Source organism: Xiphophorus maculatus, chromosome 23 (assembly GCF_002775205.1).
Source record: "Xiphophorus maculatus strain JP 163 A chromosome 23, X_maculatus-5.0-male, whole genome shotgun sequence".
NCBI classification, from domain to species: domain Eukaryota; kingdom Metazoa; phylum Chordata; class Actinopteri; order Cyprinodontiformes; family Poeciliidae; genus Xiphophorus; species Xiphophorus maculatus.
Genome location: NC_036465.1, coordinates 6,408,285 through 6,428,401, shown reverse-complemented (window position 1 = coordinate 6,428,401; position 20,117 = coordinate 6,408,285). Strand labels below are relative to the sequence as shown.

The 20,117-nt window shown below is 36.3% G+C and overlaps 1 protein-coding gene across 1 annotated transcript; it reads right to left on the bottom strand.

The window, feature by feature from the left end:
* Positions 1-653: 653 nt before the first annotated feature.
* On the bottom strand, positions 654-15,833 carry slc25a48 (solute carrier family 25 member 48). The gene is made up of 7 exons (XM_005799541.3): positions 15,633-15,833; positions 13,299-13,342; positions 11,905-11,976; positions 11,342-11,594; positions 9,010-9,297; positions 5,335-5,468; positions 654-2,431 (listed from the first exon to the last, which is right to left on the bottom strand). The coding sequence occupies exons 1-7, from the start codon at positions 15,682-15,684 to the stop codon at positions 2,327-2,329; spliced, it is 948 nt and encodes a 315-aa protein (XP_005799598.1). The 5' UTR covers positions 15,685-15,833; the 3' UTR covers positions 654-2,326.
* Positions 15,834-20,117: the final 4,284 nt, after the last annotated feature.

The window sequence follows — 20,117 nt, the reverse complement described above, 5'->3', positions numbered from 1 at the left end:
ATATTGAAAATATGTCATCAGCAAAAGTATGAAACGTGATCAAATCTATTACATTTATTTTTAACAAGGTCAGCAGGTGAAACAGCTGGAATACTTTGTGTTTTGCGTGCTGCCCTCTGGCGGACATTATGTTGAAAGACATCAGAGCTGGAGAAAAAAAAAAGTTTACTGTATAAATGATCAAAGTGACATTATTTAGTTAGGGGAAAAATCTAAAAATCCCTTTAGATTACTTTGTAATTAAATTAATTTATGTTTTTTGACCAGGCTTAATCTTGTCCGGATCACTGCACAAACAACTCTTCACCAGTTAATACAGTAAAGTGTAAAGAAAATGTAAGGAATAAATAAAAATGTAATTCTGTAGAAATATTTTCTCTGCCATTTTATAGTTTCGTTTTTTAGTTTTATTTCCCAAAATAAATGCTTCAGCTGGAATGAGCACACATGCTGGTCAATAATATTGATTTAATTCAAATTACCATGTAAAAGCAGAGTGGTTTTATGCTAAATTAATGATAAATTTCTTTTGCAACATGAGCATCAATCTGTTATGTAACAAGACCAAACATAATATAGTGACTTTAAATTAAATCTCACATGTAATCACATTCTGGCAGAAGCAAATTCAGAACTGAAATGAGGCTCATAAAGTGTTTATAAAGATTTATTTAAGGACACTTTAGGCTTTTCAATATCCAGAAAAGCAGTTAAACATATTTACACTTATTTACATAAGGATAAAGCTATGTAAAATGTTAATACTTCCATTTGAGTTCCCTTCTGCGATGGTAATGTTGATTTAGTGGCTGAAACGTGTTGATCTGCTGCAGAACTTAACTAAAAACAATGTAACTGTGCCACTGTGGCTCAGTTACATCAGAAAAGTTATTAGAAAGTTAAAATTAACTGAAGTAGAACTCACTTTTCTTAATATAAGAAACACAGATACAGGTAGAAGTAGACAGTATCACAATATTGAGTTTGATAATCACATTGTGTCAAAAATGTCACATACATTAAAAATAATATATTTTTTCTCATTTTAGTGAATTCTAAAAATTACACCTCAACCCTTTTAGTCTAAAAAAATCCCAATTAAATCAGTTATTATTCAAAATTCATTAAGAAAATCCACATGTCTCAGTACTTGCATGTCTAACTTACATAATGTCACTAAAATAACATTTTCAGATTTTCTTGCCTGCTGCATTTTTTATCCAACAGATCATCACATGAATGCCATGTGACACTGTGCAATAAAAACCATTATGTGCCTGTAATTTCCCCCACAGACAGGAACATGTGGCATCATTATAAAAACCTCCAGATGTGCAAACTCAGCTCAGATTCAGCTGCAGGACTGATCCATAACAGACTTTACCATCTTCAAGGAACACACACATTTTTTTTTTGGCAAGCAAAACGTTTTGTTGACACCTAAGTCATCCATCTGTCAGTTTACTTTTATGTTGCAACCTAAAAAGAGCTCCAATGCAATTAAAACATTAATCTAAAACTCAGATTTATCTTACTATGAAAGAACATTGGGTCATAAGGTGTAATTGTGTTTTAAGTAGAGGAAAATTTCCACAGTTCCGCTGAACTCATAAAATTATTGGAGAAAGGTAAAAGCAACATGGATGATCTTGAATAACCTTTTGCAGTTTTTCCTTCATTTTTACTTTTTGACACTTTTTATCAAACTTATTGAACAAGTTTGTCCAGCCAGGCAAAACTAATGTGTCCTATGTTTCAGTTCATGCACTCCAGCCAATTAAACTTTCTCAAAGACCTTCAGGCTACACTTGGCCTCCATAAATGTATTTTTATCGTCCCTTAATAATTTACTAAATTGTGCAACAATTCTTTGTGCAATATCTTTTCTTTGCTGTTACAGCCGCTCATTCATTGATTATTTAAACATCAGAGTATCCCATTTGCAACAAACATGTTAAGAAATAATTAAAAATCATTTAAAAAAACTTCCAGAAACGTTTCTTAGCTTATCTAAAGTATCATATCTTTCTTCTTTAACACCTGTGTCTGTTTCGGCGAATTAAAATGTTAAAGCAGAAATCTGCGCATGAACACATGCATAACTTTGGTGAGCCGAATAATCAGATTCAGATTATTAGACAGTAAAACATCACTCTTAAAGTAATCTAACTGTGATAAAAACGGTTAATTTTGGCTCAGACCTAAAACATTTGACTAAAAGCTGCTGACTCTCGGCCATTATAAAGTGCTCACAATCTCTCGTCTAAAGCAAACTGGCTCCGGTTCGCTGGGTTTCTGGCCCAGCGTTTCCGGATTCCCAGCAGTCCTAATGACTCCTGAAGAACTGTAGAGAGAGTTCGTACATCAGGAACATGGTGGAGCTCATTGGGAAACCTCGGATGGCGTTCACAGAAGCTCCCCGGAAGAAAACCTGCAGAGAAAACAGTTCAGTTCTGATTTTAGGAACTGCATGTTGAGCTTTCAGTTTGGGTTTTCCATTGGTTTTTATAGTTCAGGTGGAGAGTCATAGATGCTCTTTCCACTCTATGAAGACACATTTGCAATAACATGAGCAAATCTAAATATTTTTTGTTCTTGCATTATTATGCCATTACCATTTTAATAGTTGAAAATAGTCTCAAATCAACATTATTATTGTTTATCGCAATAACTTCTGGGACAATTTATCATCCAGCAAAATTTGTTATTGTGACAGAAATAAAGTATTAAAATAAAATATCTAGTACTTTCTTTTACACTGTATTTTCTGGACTTTTGGTTGTCTTTCTGAATCCATGCTGTGGGAGAAACACCAGGTCCATGGTGAGACATAGACAAGCAAATAAAAGGAAAGACACTCAAACTTTTATAAGCTTCCTCAGCAGTGTCCTTTAAACTCAGCTCATCACTAAAAGGTCTTAAAAGCACCTTGTAAGCAATTAAGCGCATTCTAGCAAACCTTTATGTTACATCACGAGGTAATAGTCACAGGTGATATTTGCTCACCTTGCTTATCTTGTCTGTGTTGCAGAATCATGATAGGTTTTATAAATCCAGCTAAAAACGGACAAGCTCCAAGAATTGCACACGGTTTTCTGCCTGAACATGTAAAAAGAATTATTCTTTGACATGCATTCAGTGTTTGCGTCACTTAAATGTCAATCTTTTCTAAATGTCTCTCTCTCTCTCTCTATATATATATATATATACTGTATATATGGTGAAGTGATAGATATAAACAAAGGTTTACCAAATGCAAAAGTAATTGAAGTGCCTTTTGAATAGATTATTTTTTTATTATTTTGAAATTTGTAAAGCAAATTCAGATCATAGCAATTAAATATTAATCAGTTATGTTATCTGCTGTAGTTTAAAAACAGATTTGCCTTAATGAAAGTGACCTTGCTCAATAAATTCGGCAGAAATATTGAAAAATAAGTGATAGAGGAAGACTTCGTAAACCATTTAGAAATGTCTGGATGTGCGATAAAACATGAAAAAACAGAAAACATGAGCTAATTATCAGCTAAATCACATAGACCTTAAGATAAACTTTAATTAAGTGGAAAATATACAAAACGGTTGCATGATTATTGGCATAATTGTTCCCAACATATTTTCATTATAACATAACAAAAATAAAAACTCAATGAAGCTTTATTTTTAGAGATAAATCTAGTTTGATTTTTCCTGTTCAGACCAGTTGGTGGCAGTAATGCACCTTATAGTTCACCTGGTAGCCTTCATTAAACTCCAGAAGAAGGAAAAAAAGCAACAAAAAAAGTGAAAGAAGGTTGATTAAGATTAATTTGGGTTTTCTCTGTCATCTCATTAAAAATGACTTTATTTTGTGTAACCTCAGCTTTTAAAATCCTTACTTAACCTGTTTTTATTTGCTTTATTCGGCTTTGTGATTAGTTTCCTCTTTGTGTCTGAATGGCTTTTTATCAGCTCTGAAATCAAACAGCAGGATTAAGATAACCGGCTTTTATCTGATTAAAATAAATACATTCAGCTCGTACAGAGCGACTTGTTATTTAACTTTGCAGGACTCTGACCCGTTTTAACCCGAGTCATTGATCAGCGAGCGTCATGCTGCACAAACAGTCCAGTCCACTTTCTCAGAACATCAATGATCTTCTGGTATTGATCACACGACTGCTGCTGTTTTTATCAACACAGATGCTTTAATGTTTCTCCACTGACACAACAAACAGTCCGAACATCTGGACGCAGCGTTCAGCGGCGGACCGGGCCAAGAACGAGGCCGAGTTACAGCCAGCCAGTCACCTGATGAACACCCCACCATTCAATCAGCACAATGTCACCAAAACACCTCCTGTTGCTGGAACATCTGCCTTCTTAAGTCGTCACTTGTTTTCCAGTAAGAGTCGTTTTTCTTTTAGTGAAGTTCAAAGGATAAAACAGGTTTCAGGAGAATTCACACACAGTTTGTCTCCAATTGGGATTTTAATGTGTAATTAACCATTAAAAGGTCAGGAAGTAACAAGTTTAATGATTAATACAAAATGTTTCCAAGTGAACTGAAGCATATCCTGTAGTTCGTAGTAAAGAACAAATACAAAACTAAATGGTGGCTGTTTTATCCCCAGTTAATGACACAAAACCTAAACTGGGATATTCTGCAGCTTAATAATTTAGTTAAATATATTGCAGAGTATTCACACCCCTTAAACTTGACCACAACCAGGAAGTTACATTTACAATAATCTTTAATAAATTAGAATATACATGATCTGACCATCAAAATGCTTTGATGGTCAGATTAAGAAAGACTTTCAAATATTAATTTCTCTGTAATTAATTTATATATCGTGTTTCACTTAATAAAAAAGTTCCTAAAACAATATTTTTATATATTGAATGGTTCTGGATTTAAAAAAAAAAAAAATTCAGGCAATTAATCAACAGAAAAATTAGCAAGAAGAAAAGAAGGTGTTCTGGTCAGATGAAAACAAAAGTAAACTTTTTGGGGGAAAAAGAACAATACATCAAAGAATATTTATTTTTGAGTGGTCTAGTCAAAGTTCACACTTAAACTCTATTGGAAATTGATGCAAAGATTTGGATCATCTACATCAAATCTGTTAGAGTGCTGCATAGAAAAAGGGGCAAAAACCTCAGACTTCACCTTTTGATTTGTGAAAAATTTTAGAAAACATTTCCAATGCTTCTTAGTACTACTTGGTACTTTTTATTGGTCTATCACTTCAACCCAAAATTTATTATTTGTACAGTAGAATAAAATAGTTGTAATGTGATAAAATGCGAGAAGACTAAGTTTTACTAACTGATTACGGTTCATCTGCTCACCTCTGCTCCCTCGGCTCTGTAGCTTTGGACGATGCAGTGCAAAACTCCCTTATACTTCTTCTGCAGCTGGGCGTCGGCCTGCATTCGGCTCTTCACCACGTCAGCTGGCGTGGCCGTGACCCAGGAGATGGACCCTGAGGAAGACCAGAGAAATCAGACCACCAGAACAAACACAATGACGGCTCTGGGTTAAACCAGAGGACATGCTTGATACAGGAAGCAATTCACCAAGGAATTCAGAGTATATGCTCATTCATTCATTTTCTACTGCTTATCTGAAGCCGGGTTCAAGCAGAGATTCTCCTCACTTCCTCTTTTTCCATTGGTTTTCCTGAGATCCTTCACATATAATCTCCACAGGAAGTCCCAGATCTTGTCCAAGGTTTCCTCAGGGTGGATCAGGCCGGAGGGTGGATCTTCCTCAGAAGTAGAAGCTTGAAATGCGTCACTACTAGTTTTGATTTCCTTTGTGTCTTGAAGGGTAAATCGTTCCATAAAGAGGGAATACTGTGGTCTAATTAGTCCCCACCCAGACAGGTGATGACTAAAAGGTGCACTGACAGGTAACACAGCATGTTTAACTCCGTCATTTAAAGGGGATCTATTATGCATAATTCACATTTTGCACATTTTTATACTTCCATTTGGGTCTCAACTGCTTCTAAAAACAACCTAGCTGTTTATTAGAAATATGTCAATATTTTTTGGTGTTTGGAAAATGAGTCGTTTCAAAGACCGCCAGATTGTTGAGTCACATTCAATGGAAACTGTGGCATTTCCTAGCAACGCAGGACTCCAGCACGTTTGGTCAGCTGGTTTAACAATAGCTGCTGGAAAAGACAATTGTTTTGTTGTTGACTTACTATCCAGAAACCACATTCTGGATCGTAAGTTCTTATCAGTTGTGCAGGAGGCTCTACTTCTGCTTTTCAGACATGTATGGTTGTATTATTGAGCAACCATTTGCAGCTACTTTCACATGTGACTGTGAATGTTGACGTGAAGGGGGGCTGAGAGGAGGGTTGCAAAAAATAAAAAAAAGAACTTGGCATGTTACTTTTTACTTAGAAGACAAAATTTTATTCAAATACGACAAAATGCTTTAAGAAAAACATTTTGGATCAAGTTTAAATGTGAATAAGTGGAAGACAGTTGAGATTAGTTCAGTAAACATGACTGGATTCAACAACATGGCCTTATATTTTCTGACAGTTCTGGTCATTTAATGGGTTTGAATTCTGGTATTTTCTGATTCCTCTTAAACTGTCCATAATTTAGACCGTGCTCCAGTTTTTGCCTCACTTGGACCCGTTTAAAAGTAGAACCAGTTTGGGCCTCACTGATTTAGAGCAGCTGACTGAGCCCCCCGCTCCGCCACGCTCTCACTCTGTCACGTGTTCGCAGCTGGTCGGCCTGCATCTGGAAGCAATCCTTCGCTACCACATGGCGTTTATCTGCTCTGCACATACAGCACGCATACACGCCATCCGAGCCGCCTGATTGGCTGTCAGCTGACACACCCGTTCTTCTTCATGGATCTGGGTCTGGAGTTTTTCTGACTCCAGATTCTTAGTCTTTCCATATGTTGTTTGTTTGGAACTACATTCCCTTGAAATGGAGGTCACTGCACTTTTAAAGCTTACAGGCTGCAGTCATGTGGATTTCAGAGTTATGAGAGAATCACGAGGAAAAAATATGATAAAGCATCAAGATATAAGACTGAGCTAAAATGTAACATTTGACAAGATTCTGACAAATGTGAGAGCAAATGTTGGCTAAAGTGAAAAATACTAAAAATCTTGGGGTGTCGTAGAGAAAATGTCTGATTTTTGTGCTCAAAAGTAAAAATAAAAATATTTTTCTTAAAAATGAAACTGCAATATCAAAATGCACTGTAAAAACCTAACATTTTACCAAGTATTTTTGGTCTAACTTCTGGTGAAAATATCTTATTACATTTGAAAGAAGACAAGCTAACTTATAAGTAACTTTTCAGAAAAATAGAGAAGCTTGTTTCAAGTACACAATGCCTTAATATTCACAATATTAAGGAAAAGTACCAGTACCAGTAAAAGTACCTGTAATAAAAAGTACCAGTACCAGTAAAAGTACCTGTAATAAAAAGTACCAGTTCTATTGGCAGATTATTTCACTCATAAATGGGAAAAATGTCTTTGAAATGAAATTATCTGCCAATGGAACTAGAACTTTTTTCATCCATATTAAGGAATTATTGATTTAAAACAAGCTCATATTTCTTAGTTACTCTTAAGTTAGTTTTGTCTTATTCCAAGTGTAATAAGATATCTGTACTAAAAATTAAAGAAAGATACTTGTTAAGACTTTGTGTTTTTGCAGTGTGTGTGGCAGTATTTTGTAATTCCTGTGAGATTATAAACTGGGACGTTTTAGCCATCAAATTTAGATGATAGGAAAATTTAAATGCTTCACAAAATGATGCATAAAAGTCACTTAATTAATCTTATCCTTAACATATCCAAAGCTAATTTAAAAGAAAAATTTCCAAGTTTAGCAATGCTGTCATATATGGAAAATAAATATATTAACATCATATAATCAAACTGGGATGCAAAGGTTTAAAATTCTAATAAATATTCAACATTTGATCATTTTCATTAGAAGTTCATCAAAGTATCTAAACAAAAAAGCAGGAAATAATATTAATTTGTGCTTTATAGCCACTTTTGGAAGTGGACAGTTTTATCCACAATAACCAGAAACTACAAAAAATTAAATCATGCATAAAAGTTAAGATGTTGGAAGATAAGCAATTTATTTTTTCTATGTGCCTGTAAATATGAATATATGTTACATAAGACATAGTTTTAGGGGACTTTGGTTGTAATTGGTAATAATTAAAAAAGGGAAGGAGGATTAAATAAGCATGCTTCTTCTTCCTTCTCACTTTCGTTGCTGTTTTTTGTTGTTGTTTGACTATTTTGATTGTTGCTAAGCTGCTGTTTTAATCAACTAAAACACTTTCAACAGCTGATCCTTAAGAATCAACATGTTCTAATCCAATCAAGCCTATTTTGTGAACAATTTGAATATTTCAGTTTATTTGCAACATCAGAAACCCGGTTATTCATGTGTCCTTAAATCTCTCAGCCGCATGTCCTGCAGTCTGGTTCAGTTGTTTTCAAAACACACTCCTTGCATATGAAGTTGAACATAAAGAGCAGGAATGTGCGGTTAGACCATGCATTCCTTCAGACCATGTGTGCACATTATTTTAAGATGTTAGGTTATGGCAATGTGAAGGGAAAATGCAACTTCAATTTAGCCTTTTACTATCACTTTTTTCCAAATGCTTACAAAATGTCTAGTTTTTGCAACAACTTGCATCTCATTTTAACCTGGACGTCTTATTAGCTGTTTTTTTATGTACTTTAGTTGCGTTTCCACTGACCAGATAACTAACATTTTGAAAATAAATTCTCTTAATGAAAAGACTTCAATTTTGAAAAAACTCTTGTTAGATTTATCACCATTATTTATTGATTGCATTCAACTGGATTGAATTGAACTTCTTCAAATACCTTTTAGTCCTTTGACCTTTTAGCTTGCGGCTACTTTCATAACCAACTTGAGGTGAATAAACAACTCAGAATCCAAATCTTTATAGTAAAAGTTAGTAGTGATCCCACTATTTACCTGCTAAACCTCCGGCTAGCCAGATGGAGCAGGGGTGAGGGCTGGACGAGCTGGAGGGGGTCAGCAGGTCACAGAAGATGGCGTAAGGGATGAAGTAGAGTGCATATCCGGGGACGTCCCTCAGGATCATGGCCCCGGCCCCCCTGTAGAGTCCCAGTATGCCCTGGGTCTGCAGGATGTTGCTGATGCAGTGGATCGGGCCTCTGTACAGTCGCTGGTTGGGAATGTCAACGGAGCGAAGCGGGATGTTGGTGCCGTTGGCCACATTACCAGCCAACTGGAGGTTCTCTGGAAAAAAGAAAAAAATATTTTTACATTAGTTTAATAGAAGTAACAGGGGCAGACTGTGGTGCCACAAAGAAAGAGAAAAGAAAATTGTATTTATTTTGTGATTTAAAGAATAATTTTGGATGTCTAAAGTGCCAGCTAGAACTATAGAGCCACAAAGTTAAAAAAAACCCAATTGGAAATGTACATATATAAGCCGCACTGGGCTGTAAGCTGCTGGTATCTCCGCTGCTCTCGGTTTTCCGCTGCGTCCTTAATAAATTTGCTATTAAGGATGCAGCCCTGCGTCTCCAACGCCGAACCATGGGTTCGTTCACGCTGAGCTTACATACAGCAGCTATCGATCTGTGCTGCCAGATCGATACCCTTCAACGTAAAAGCGGCATCATATGAACTTCTTCGTGTGGTTTCCATGATGAGGGGGTATGAGTTTGAAAACATTTCTCCGTCGTGCCTGCAGCTAGCATGTGCTTGTTCTAAATGAAAATCAGCATTTTCTTCTTTGATCTCCTATTTCTTGATTCACTTCCCGCTAAAGAGCTCCTTGGCGGCTGAAGAAAAATCCACAGAAAAGCCGCACCGGACTGTAAGCCGCAAGGTTCAAAGGGGGAGGAAAAGGTAGTGGCCTATAGTCCGAAAAATACGGTAATAAATATCTTGTCAATATTATGCTAATGTCGCAATTGTGTTTTTTCCAATTAAAATGCCATGTGAATAAGTTATTAAAAAACATGCGGCGCCATCATCCTCCAACCTGCTGTCTTCTTTGTCTTATACGGTGAATGGAAACACAGCTAATGTTTCAAAACATGAAACAAATCCTAAAATAAACACACAATCTGAGTAACTATGAATCAATGGAGATAAGGAAGATGTATTCTAAGCAGAAAAAAAGCTAGTCAAACCAGGAGGTTACAAAAGAACATCTACCTGCCTCTTTTTAGGTGATCACTGCAAAAACACAACATTTTACCATTTAGTTTAGTTTCTTGCGCAAAAATCTTAGTACACTTAAAATAAGACAAACTAACTTACAAGTAAATTTTAAAGGAATTGACTTAAAACAAGCTCCAATATCTTATTGAAAAGTTACTTGGAAGTTAGTTTAGTCTAATTTCAAGTGTAGTAACATATTTGCACCAGAAAATAGCAATACTTTTGTGTTGTTGTAGAGACGGTATCGGGATAGTTTGGACTTCTTAGCTGCTTCAGGATCAGGATAATTTGATTAAATTAAATTAAATTACGCTCATTTGCACAAGGATATTAATGTAAAACACATCAGCAAGTTTTTCTCTGAAAACAACCATAGTGTTTTCAACAACTTTTTTGTCAGGTTACCTCAGCACTTTTTCACAGTCACCATTAAAAATCTGACATAATTTTACCACATGACCAGCTGTGCACCACTGCTTTAACAAGCTGGAGTTTATTAACCACTAAGAACCATCACTTCCGCGAAGCTGACGTCCAAACCGTGTCCTCAAGTCTGACTTAACTTTCTGGCCCTTTGCACCTCTATAAAACAATAAAAGAGATTTTAGAAACCAAAGCCAAAGTGTCTATGAGGAACAATTAGACGAGGCCAGGAGTAAAAGGCGTGAAGCGGCTATAAATGTTTCATCTACCATTTTATCTTTCAATTGACCTACATCCACCCTGAATTTATTGGTTTACTGTTTAACAGATCACGGCAGACCAAACTGTCTGCCACAGATATGACCTTGCAAGACCCGATAATGGTGAGACTAAGAATGTATACGCCCTCAGAAAAAAACTCTAATATTTAAACTTGGACATGATATAATAAAAATATTTCAAAGAGGAAGAAAATAGAGTTTATGGAAAGGGGGACATTTCATACACGTTCAGTTTTGAAACTGGCTTTGATGAAACTGAAAGTGACATATCTGGAGGAAAAAGGGACCAGTCTGCAAATTTTACAAGATTGCTGCCAAGAAAGAAAGTAGTTTTTACATTTTCCTCAGTAAATTACAGAAAAATAAAATCTCCAAACAGGAAAAAAACAAACACACAGATTTACCTGCCAGAACCATTTGTGTCTGCATTTGCAGTCGGATCTTGACCAGGTCCACTGGAGCGCCGAGCCCCACTGAGATCAGTCCGGTCAGCATGCTGGCCACAGTCAGGTCCAGCATGCCGCAGGGATGCCGTCCGTCGCCATAGCGATACTTGCTTATGAGCCTTTGAGTGTTGCTGAAGAAGCCAAACACAACTGAGTTGTAGACAGTGATGCTGGCGAGCGGGAAAGACATGCCCTTAAAGAACCCCATCACCTGAGCGTCGCATTAAAAAAAGAAAAGAAAAATCAGGACTTTTGGTCCATTTAAATAAAACAAAAAATAAGTGGAACAAATAGAAAAAGGCAACAAAAAAGGTTTTGAGGATCAAAACACAGCTGTCCACAGAGCTGTAATTATGTGCAGTAAACCAATAAAACTGGTGAAAACCGACAAAAAGAGAAAAAATAACCAGTCACGATGTAATGAATACGATGGAAATCAACAGATGTTTATGTGCCGTAAGATGGAAGTCACGTGCAGTTAAAATGGCGGTTGAGAGGAAGTTCAAAGGTCAGGTGTTTACCGTCTCCTTCCTGTAGATGGAGAGGATGCAGTGCAGCGTGTTCTGGTTGCCACTTCCTGCCTGGAGCCGCGTCTGGAGGACGAAACGTCCAGAAATTAGAGAGGAGCATCCAACCAACCAACCAACCAACCAACCAACCAGCCAACCATCCAACCAACCAACCAACCAACCAGCCAACCAGCCAACCAACCAACCAGCCAACCAACCAGCCAACCAACCAACCAACCAACCAACCAACCAACCAACCAGCCAACCAGCCAACCAGCCAACCATCCAACCAACCAACCAACCAACCAACCAACCAACCAACCAACCAACCAACCAACCAGCCAGCCAGCCAGCCAGCCAGCCAGCCAACCATCCAACCAACCAACCAACCAACCAACCAACCAACCAACCAGCCAGCCAGCCAGCCAGCCAGCCAGCCAGCCAGCCAGTCTAATTTCTAAACTGTAGGAACCTTTCCACCTTTTTCCAGTTAAATACCAGACTTTGAAAAATGAAATCATTAAACTTTTTTATTCAGAAATGTCAGAGACAAATACTCCCATTTTCTTTTCTGTAATGTTGAGTCACGTCACTCTGTCTGAAAATGCATAAGATAAGATAAGATAAGATTTATTGTCATTGTCATCAACAGATTACAACGAGATTGAGATTTGCTCGACTCGAGTTAAGATGCAGGTTATGTGTATATACGTAATATACAAAGATAAAGAAATAAATAGTACAAAATGAGAAATAAATAGACATCAGAAGATGGTTGCAGCGCCTGGAGGTGTCGCAACAGAATTTACATTTTTAACAAAGTGGTGTCAAGAGCTTATGCCTTTGAATTTAGTGCCATGATTGCCATCGGGTAAAAACTGTTTTTTAGGCGATTTGTCCTGGTTTATATTGCTCTGTATCTCTTGCCTGATGGCAGCAGCTGGAAGAGACCATGGCCAGGGTGTGAAGAGTCATTTAAAATGTCCAAAACTTTCTTGTGGAGCCTGGAAGTGTAAATCTGTTCCATAGTGGCGAGGGGGCAGCCTATGGTTCTCTCTGCTGCCCTAACAACCCTCTGGAGCGCCTTCTTGTCCGCGGATGTGCTACTGCCGTACCAGACACACAGACCGTACGTGAGCACACTCTCTATGGAGCAGTGATAGAAAATGAAGATAAATGTTAACCCGGTTTGTTGAAAAGAAGAAAGGATTGTTGTTTGTCCCCTCCATACTTTTTGTAGCTGCACATAAATAAAATCAAAGCAACGTGTCTAAAAGGTTTTAGTGCAATGAGGTAGAAGTTATTGAGCAACATGTGGTAGTGTCTTTATGGAGGCTTTTACCATGCTGCAATCAGGAGGAGACAGTTGTAAAGATTGAAATACGGGGAACTTCAGTCTTAATTACCTTCACTGTGTCCAGCGGATGTCCTACGACCACACTGGAGGCGCCTGCAGCCAGCAGAAAAACACAGACACACAGTGAATACAGAATGTACCAGGAGAAGAAGAAAACACAAGGTATGTTGTTGTTGAGAGAAAAACACGTCCTGGTAACTTTCTGAGAGTTTTTTTTACTTTTTAAGACAAAAACATGCTCTCTCATCAAAGAGAGAAGAAAGAAGTCTGTTAACTTACTACATTTGAATGGTAGCTTTGTGATGAAACTTGTGATGAAAACATGGTGACTATTAGACAGCAGCACAAAAGAAATATTATCAAACAAACCATTCAAAGGGAGAGTTTCCAACCCTGGGACCAAGATAATGACATGTTCTGCTAACCCAGTGGGCCCCAGCAAACATATTTAGGACTCAACATAAAGCTTTTACATTGAGTGTAAAAGCTTTATGTGCTCAAAGCTTTTCTAAGCTCTGGGAGCGATGCTGCACATGACGCTGCTGACATATCTGAAGATAAAGCCTTCTTTTATCGCCCTGATGGGTTGGTATGTCAGAAAGTATGAATATGAGGCCCATCCACACATGCAGCAAGCTGTTCCCGATGCCGTGCATATGAGCCCACAGAGGAAACCCCCATAAATCATCCGTTAGTCTCCTGTGGATCTACTCCAGGGTTTCTGTTTCCCTGGAAGAACTAAAAATAACTCAGAAAGATGCAACGTTGTAAAGAAAGACCAATCCAACTGGGGCCCTCACTTTAAGTTTAGCAGTAAAATGGGAAAAGTCTTAAATACCAGAACATTTCATATTTTAGACACAAGAAAAAACACCAAGAATGAAATACTTCCAAAAATAACTCAGTAACACAAAAGTATTATGTTGTTTATTTGCCAAAAGTATCAAAACTTAAAGTAAAATTGCCACAAGTTTTGATTAAATAACATTTTTATGATTTAGCTTTTAACTCCTTAACTAATAAGTTGACAAAATGACATCCTTAAAATGAGAATCTCAACATATTCGGAGTTAGTTCTGCAGTCATTGCTGTATCTGAAGCACGAAAAAAGTTAACACAAACAGCTGTATTTTTCATTACCGTTGGGAGTTGATGAGTAATTTAAAAAAAAATCAGCTAAGTCCATGTCTCCAAGACTTTGTGCAATCAGAAAATCCAGAGGAGCTGCAGAAAAGTGTAATTTGTAACCTGCTTGGTAAAAGATTATATATTTTTGTTCTCTACTTCTTCCGTAAGAAAGATGTGAAATTTATCAGAGAAAGCAAAGTATCCATGTTTTTCTCAGTAAACATTTTTCTTTTGGGCCTATTTCAATGAGATTCAGTGTCAGTAACAAGCAACATAATTCACTCAAAGAAAGAAATCTAATCTAATAAATCCATAAATTAAGTAACGCTGAGTAGAATTACAGATTAAATATGTACTGGATGGATGAAATACTTGAGATTTGCCAAGTGAGGTACTGTAAATAAAATAGAAACACTTTTTTTTTTTTTTTTTTGCCACACTACAGAAGCAACCAACCTGAACAACAAAATATTTTTCCAGTTGCAGATTATTGATTTTACTGTATTTAAACCAATTAACTTTTTATCTTCAAATTTTTGCAGCATTTAAATTTTTTTGTCTGTTTTTTATTTGTAGTATACAAAATAATATCAATATGATGCAACACCTTTTTAAAAATAGATTAAAATTAATTTACTTAACTTTATTATTGCATAGAGTTTTATTTTACATGATTGGCAAACCAAATACTTTCTGTTTACTGGACAAACAACCACTTGATTTCAGATCCAGACCTACTTTCCTATTTGAGTTACGCAACGTATGAAAGTAAGCAGTAGGGCCCCCTACTGGCCACATCGTTCACTGCAAGAATTTGACTAAAAGCGGATTTCAGAGCAACAGGAACAATTTGTACGCAACGAGTAACGCACAGTCAGAAAAAAAATATTTTATATATGCAAAAATTAAACATTTTACAACTTTATTTAATTTTTGGTAATAAAAGGAGGAAAGGAGAAAGCTTTCCAGTGTGGTGAAAACGGAGGAGGGAGGAGGAGGATTCCTGTATAGACCCCCCTTTGTTTTTACAGGATGTGGATGCAGTAGTTTTCCATCTTAAAAGTTGCTGCTGGATATTAACGGAAGATTGTGCAGGTGTATGAAGCAGGTTATCTTACCTCTCAAATGTAATTTAGCAAAAATAATTCATGGTTATAGAAAGGAAAAAATTTGAAAATAATTCCCTTCATCATTTTCCTCCACTGAACAACGCGTTTCTGACCCAACACATTTAGCAGAAGAGTTTATTTCTCACCGCCGATCCATCCTGCGACGAAATCATCCAGACGAAAATTCTTTGAGGTCATTTTTTAAACTCAGAAATTCAGCTCATCAGTCCAGCGCATCAAAACTCCGCCAGAAATCCTCCGTATCTGCGAAAACAGGCGAGCATCGCTTCTTATCAAAAACCAACTGACTCCACGCCTTTCTGGGAAAACAAAACTATATTTTAGGCACTGTCTGAATCGATAAAGAGAGAAAGACGCAGCGCTACGCAGCCAACCAATCAGGATTAAGTGTGGGTGTGCGGCACAGCTCCAATGCCCAATCAGGGGCGTGGTTTTGAAGCCGAGCAGCCAATAGGAAGGCCTTCATGGTAATGAGCCATGAGGAGGAAAAAGCAGAATATCAGAACCGTATTTCTGTTAATAAACATGGAATTTGAAGTTCGTCTTAGAGATACGGATCTTTTGCCTTAACTAACCTGAAAGAACCGGTTCTTTCAGCTCCCGAACAGATTTTTTTTAACCTAATATTATAAGTACTTACGTCAAAATTCAAACTAACTGTATAACAATATATATTTTTTCAAGATGCATTGTCAATAAACGTATTTTCAGTGTTTATATTATGATATTATGAAATAAATACTATAAATGGTGTTTTTAAAAAACTTTAAAGATCTGGAGACAGCCTGTGTCTCACAGGTTATTTATAAATAGCATTTTATATCTTGAATATACACAACAAGTTCACTAATAACTGCATACAAACACATAGGATAAAAAAAAATATTGAATATACTTAAAATTTAAAATTGAAGGTCATATTTATTTGACAAGCAGATACAATTTGTACCCAGAAATAGACAATAAAACTATTCTAACACAATCCAACCTCATATTACAATTAAATTCAGTTTAGTAAAGCGTTGCTTATGATTGGAAGCCCAGCTGGTCGCATTAGGTATACATCAAAACACAAAGCTCTTGTTTTTAGGTTTTCATAATTGGTAAAGCTGATTTCCAATACCAGGTATTTCACAAGCACCATCTACTGTTCATATCAGTGAGTTGGCACACAGAGTCCGACACACAACCAATATCAGCTGTAAGCTATAATCCAGGTTACTGTCTGCTGTCTGACACACTGAATATTTTTACAGGAACCAATGAAATGTGTTCCAGCCTTTTAGACGCTTCTTGTAAGCGAGAAGAACCAGCCGAGTGCCTGGAAATAAATCTGTTCTCGGGTCACATCCTGGAGCTGAGGGAAGCAGCAGGAGGCCAACCTAATATTTAAACCAGTGAACCTGCAGAAAACTCACACAGCCATGGGACCAGACTGAAACCGACCCACACTGAAGTTCAAACTCTCACTAAGATGGCACATAACAGCTTAACAGCAGAAAAGAAGTTCTGATCTGAGACCTTATTTCTTTTGCCTTCCAGCTATCAGACAGACAGGATTTGTGTTGATTTCTTTAGTGAAAAGTCTGACTTGTGTGTCGTTTTATACTTTTAAACATAATTTCAACATTCACTTTTATTCTAAAAACCTTAGAAATTCACTTTACACCTATAAACCTACTTTAGCTTCCAGAAAGGGAACACAAGCATTAGCTGCATTCATTCCTGTGGAATTTAACTAAAATCAGGAACAGCCTGACCCAAAGCAATGCTAAAGAAACACTCCCTGACCCAAAGCAATGCTAAAGCACCACTCCCTGACCCAAAGCAATGCTAAAGCACCACTCCCTGACCCAAAGCAATGACACAGAACCACTCCACACATTCATAACACCCAGGCTGAACTGTGCTTCCCAGAATTTCCAGTCTGACCACTGGAGGCAGATTTTGTAGTTTTGAAGCTTCTCTGCTAAAACTCTGAGTTTTATTTTACCTATACAGGCTAATGTAATTTCCCTGCTGGGATGAATAAAGTACTTCTATTCTATTCTATTCTATTCTATAACATTGATTAATGTCCCTGATGGCACCCCATAAATCTTTATCTGTTTTTACAACATAAACAAAGACTATCACAATCAATAAATCTCTTATTTTTTTGACTCCTGTTCTTTGGAAGCACTTTAAAATAAATATTCGCCTGAAGTACCCATAAATAAATAGTATCCAGGTTGAATTTATTACAAATTATGACAGAAATGTTGCCCAGACATCTTCTTTACCAGCTGAAAAATTCTTAAAAACAAAACGTTGCTGCCTGGTTTTAGTAAAACTAGAGTGGCATTTAGTATTTAAGGGGTTAATTGGTCTGTAAACATATAGTCTCTATAAAATAGCTGAAGTTAATGTTTAAGACAACCACTGAAGGACACTCCCAGTTTTCCTCCACTCAAATCCCAATAGGCTGAGATATCAAAATCTTCTAAAGAATAACCGGAAATAAACAAGATGTATCTGTTTTTCCTCAGGGCTTTTAACTCTCCTATCTAAAAGCAGGACTAATAACCATCCAGGCAACTTTTAGAAAGCTATTAGATTTAAAATGTATAATTATTTTTCCTGTTTAACCCACTTTAGTTGTTTCTTTTGTTCTGCTAGAGAGTAGTGTAAAAACACCCAAAGTTGTTGTGAAACCAAAATGTTATGATGTTTGTCCTCAAGATATTAAGAAGGAAAAAACACAGCATTATTTTCACAAACCTGCAGATGATTTGGTGATATTTTGCAGCCACTGAATCGACCATGAATACCCCAATATACCAAAGTATTCTGGTGTCAACAACACCGCAGAAACACAAAATCCTACCAAGTATTTTTGTCTAGTTTCTTGTACAAATATCTTAGTACACTTGTAATTAGACAAAAGTAACTTACAAGCAAATTTTAAGCAAGACACATGAACTTGCATTGAGTAAATAATTCCTTAATGTTGATGGAAAAAGTACTATTTCCACTGGCAGTATATTTGACTTATAACAAGACATTTTCCCCCTATTATAAGTTAATCTGCCAGTGAAACTAATACCTTTTCATCAATATTAGGTAAATTATTGACTTAAAAACCAGCTCCTTTTCCTTGCTTAAAAGTTACTGGTAAGTTAGTCTTGTCTTTTGTCAAGAGTACTAAAGTATTTGCATAACAAACTAGGCAAAAATAATTGGTAAGATTTGGTGTTCTTGCATTTTTCAAAAATCTATTTAATTAATTTTCTTTCTTAATGCTAATTTAGCTAATATAATTTCCTCATTTCTCTGAAATTCCAAGTATTTACTCTAAATTATAACTTAAATAAATTCAAATCTCAGTTATTTAGGAGACAGTCATTTATTTCAAATACCGTCAACTTCCTAAAATAATAGACCAAGTCATTTTTTCCCTAAATGATTGTCTGGAAAGAAATTATTTACGCCATTATTATAGGAAGGTGACAATATTGCAGTTGGACTAATGGAGAGACCTAACAGTAAGTGTAGCTTGTTGGCTGCTCTAAATAATCTTAGGCAAAATGTTTCGCATGATTAAATATTTCACAGGCTTATCATGTCAACTACAAAGTAAATCTTTAACCAAACTATTTATTCCTGCTGTAAATTAGATTTATAGCATCTGAAGAGCCTAAACTGTCCAACATAAAGCTGGCAGAAAGTTGTAAAAATATTCAGAGCATTAGAAAAGTTTTCCAATGTTTCATGGCGTTTTTGAAAGAACAGGTAAAATCCTGAAATGTTTTTAGTCTTAATGTTTTAGATTTTTGTGTCTTCCTGCCCCCATTAAACTGGATTATTTAAGTTTAAGGGTCTGTTGTAGTTTAAAGGAACAGCTGGTTAAATGAAAGAATATAGATTAGATAAAACATACTATCAAAAAGTTTATTCAGCAGTCAAGTTTTCTGTTTATTTTTATTTTCTCATCTCAACTAAATATTAACTCACCAATAAAATAAACCGACTTCTATCGTCTCAGATGACTTTTGCTCTTTTGTTTGACGTTATGCGATTTCATAATGCACATAATTAGTTTCATAATTCAACACATTTGTCCATTTTATCCAAATGGAGTGAGGAGTGTTTCTGTGTGAGTGTTAGTTTGCTGATGATGCGTCTCACGTTTCCTCAGTGTCACATTTCACAGAGCTGCTCCTGATTATTGACTCGGGTCAATAAGGTCAGAACCAACCAGCAGCTGAACCCAGAAGTCCAGCCACATGCAGAGTTTATTTCTTCTGTTAGACACGCTACAAATACTAGAGCCATCAGTTTAACTTCTCAAAACAAAATTCTAAAATACCGGCTTTGGAAATTTTATTCATAATTTGTTCAGCTTAATTTGTAAAATGCATTCCACTTGTTAGAATAAGCCTCAAAGTGTTCATTAATTTAGATTTAGCCGCACATGCACAACACATTCCTCAAACATTTGGTATTTAAGCAGTGCAAAATAAGAAAAATTATATTGTATATGGACTTAGATTTTAAATTCACTACCTGAGGTTCTGATTTCATAATTGTTTGAGAAATCTTAATATTTTTCCTCCTTCTTTTCACGCGTA

Bases quoted from the DNA above. Each gene is read 5' to 3' on its own strand.
- slc25a48 (XM_005799541.3), bottom strand. From the start codon at position 15,684: ATGACCTCAAAGAATTTTCGTCTGGATGATTTCGTCGCAGGATGGATC. The intron at 9,298-11,341 runs GTAAATCTGTGT...TCTTTTTTCCAG, and splicing joins GACACAAATGGTTCTGGCAG to AGAACCTCCAGTTGGCTGGT. The intron at 2,432-5,334 runs GTGAGCAGATGA...TTTTCTCTGCAG, and splicing joins ACAGAGCCGAGGGAGCAGAG to GTTTTCTTCCGGGGAGCTTC.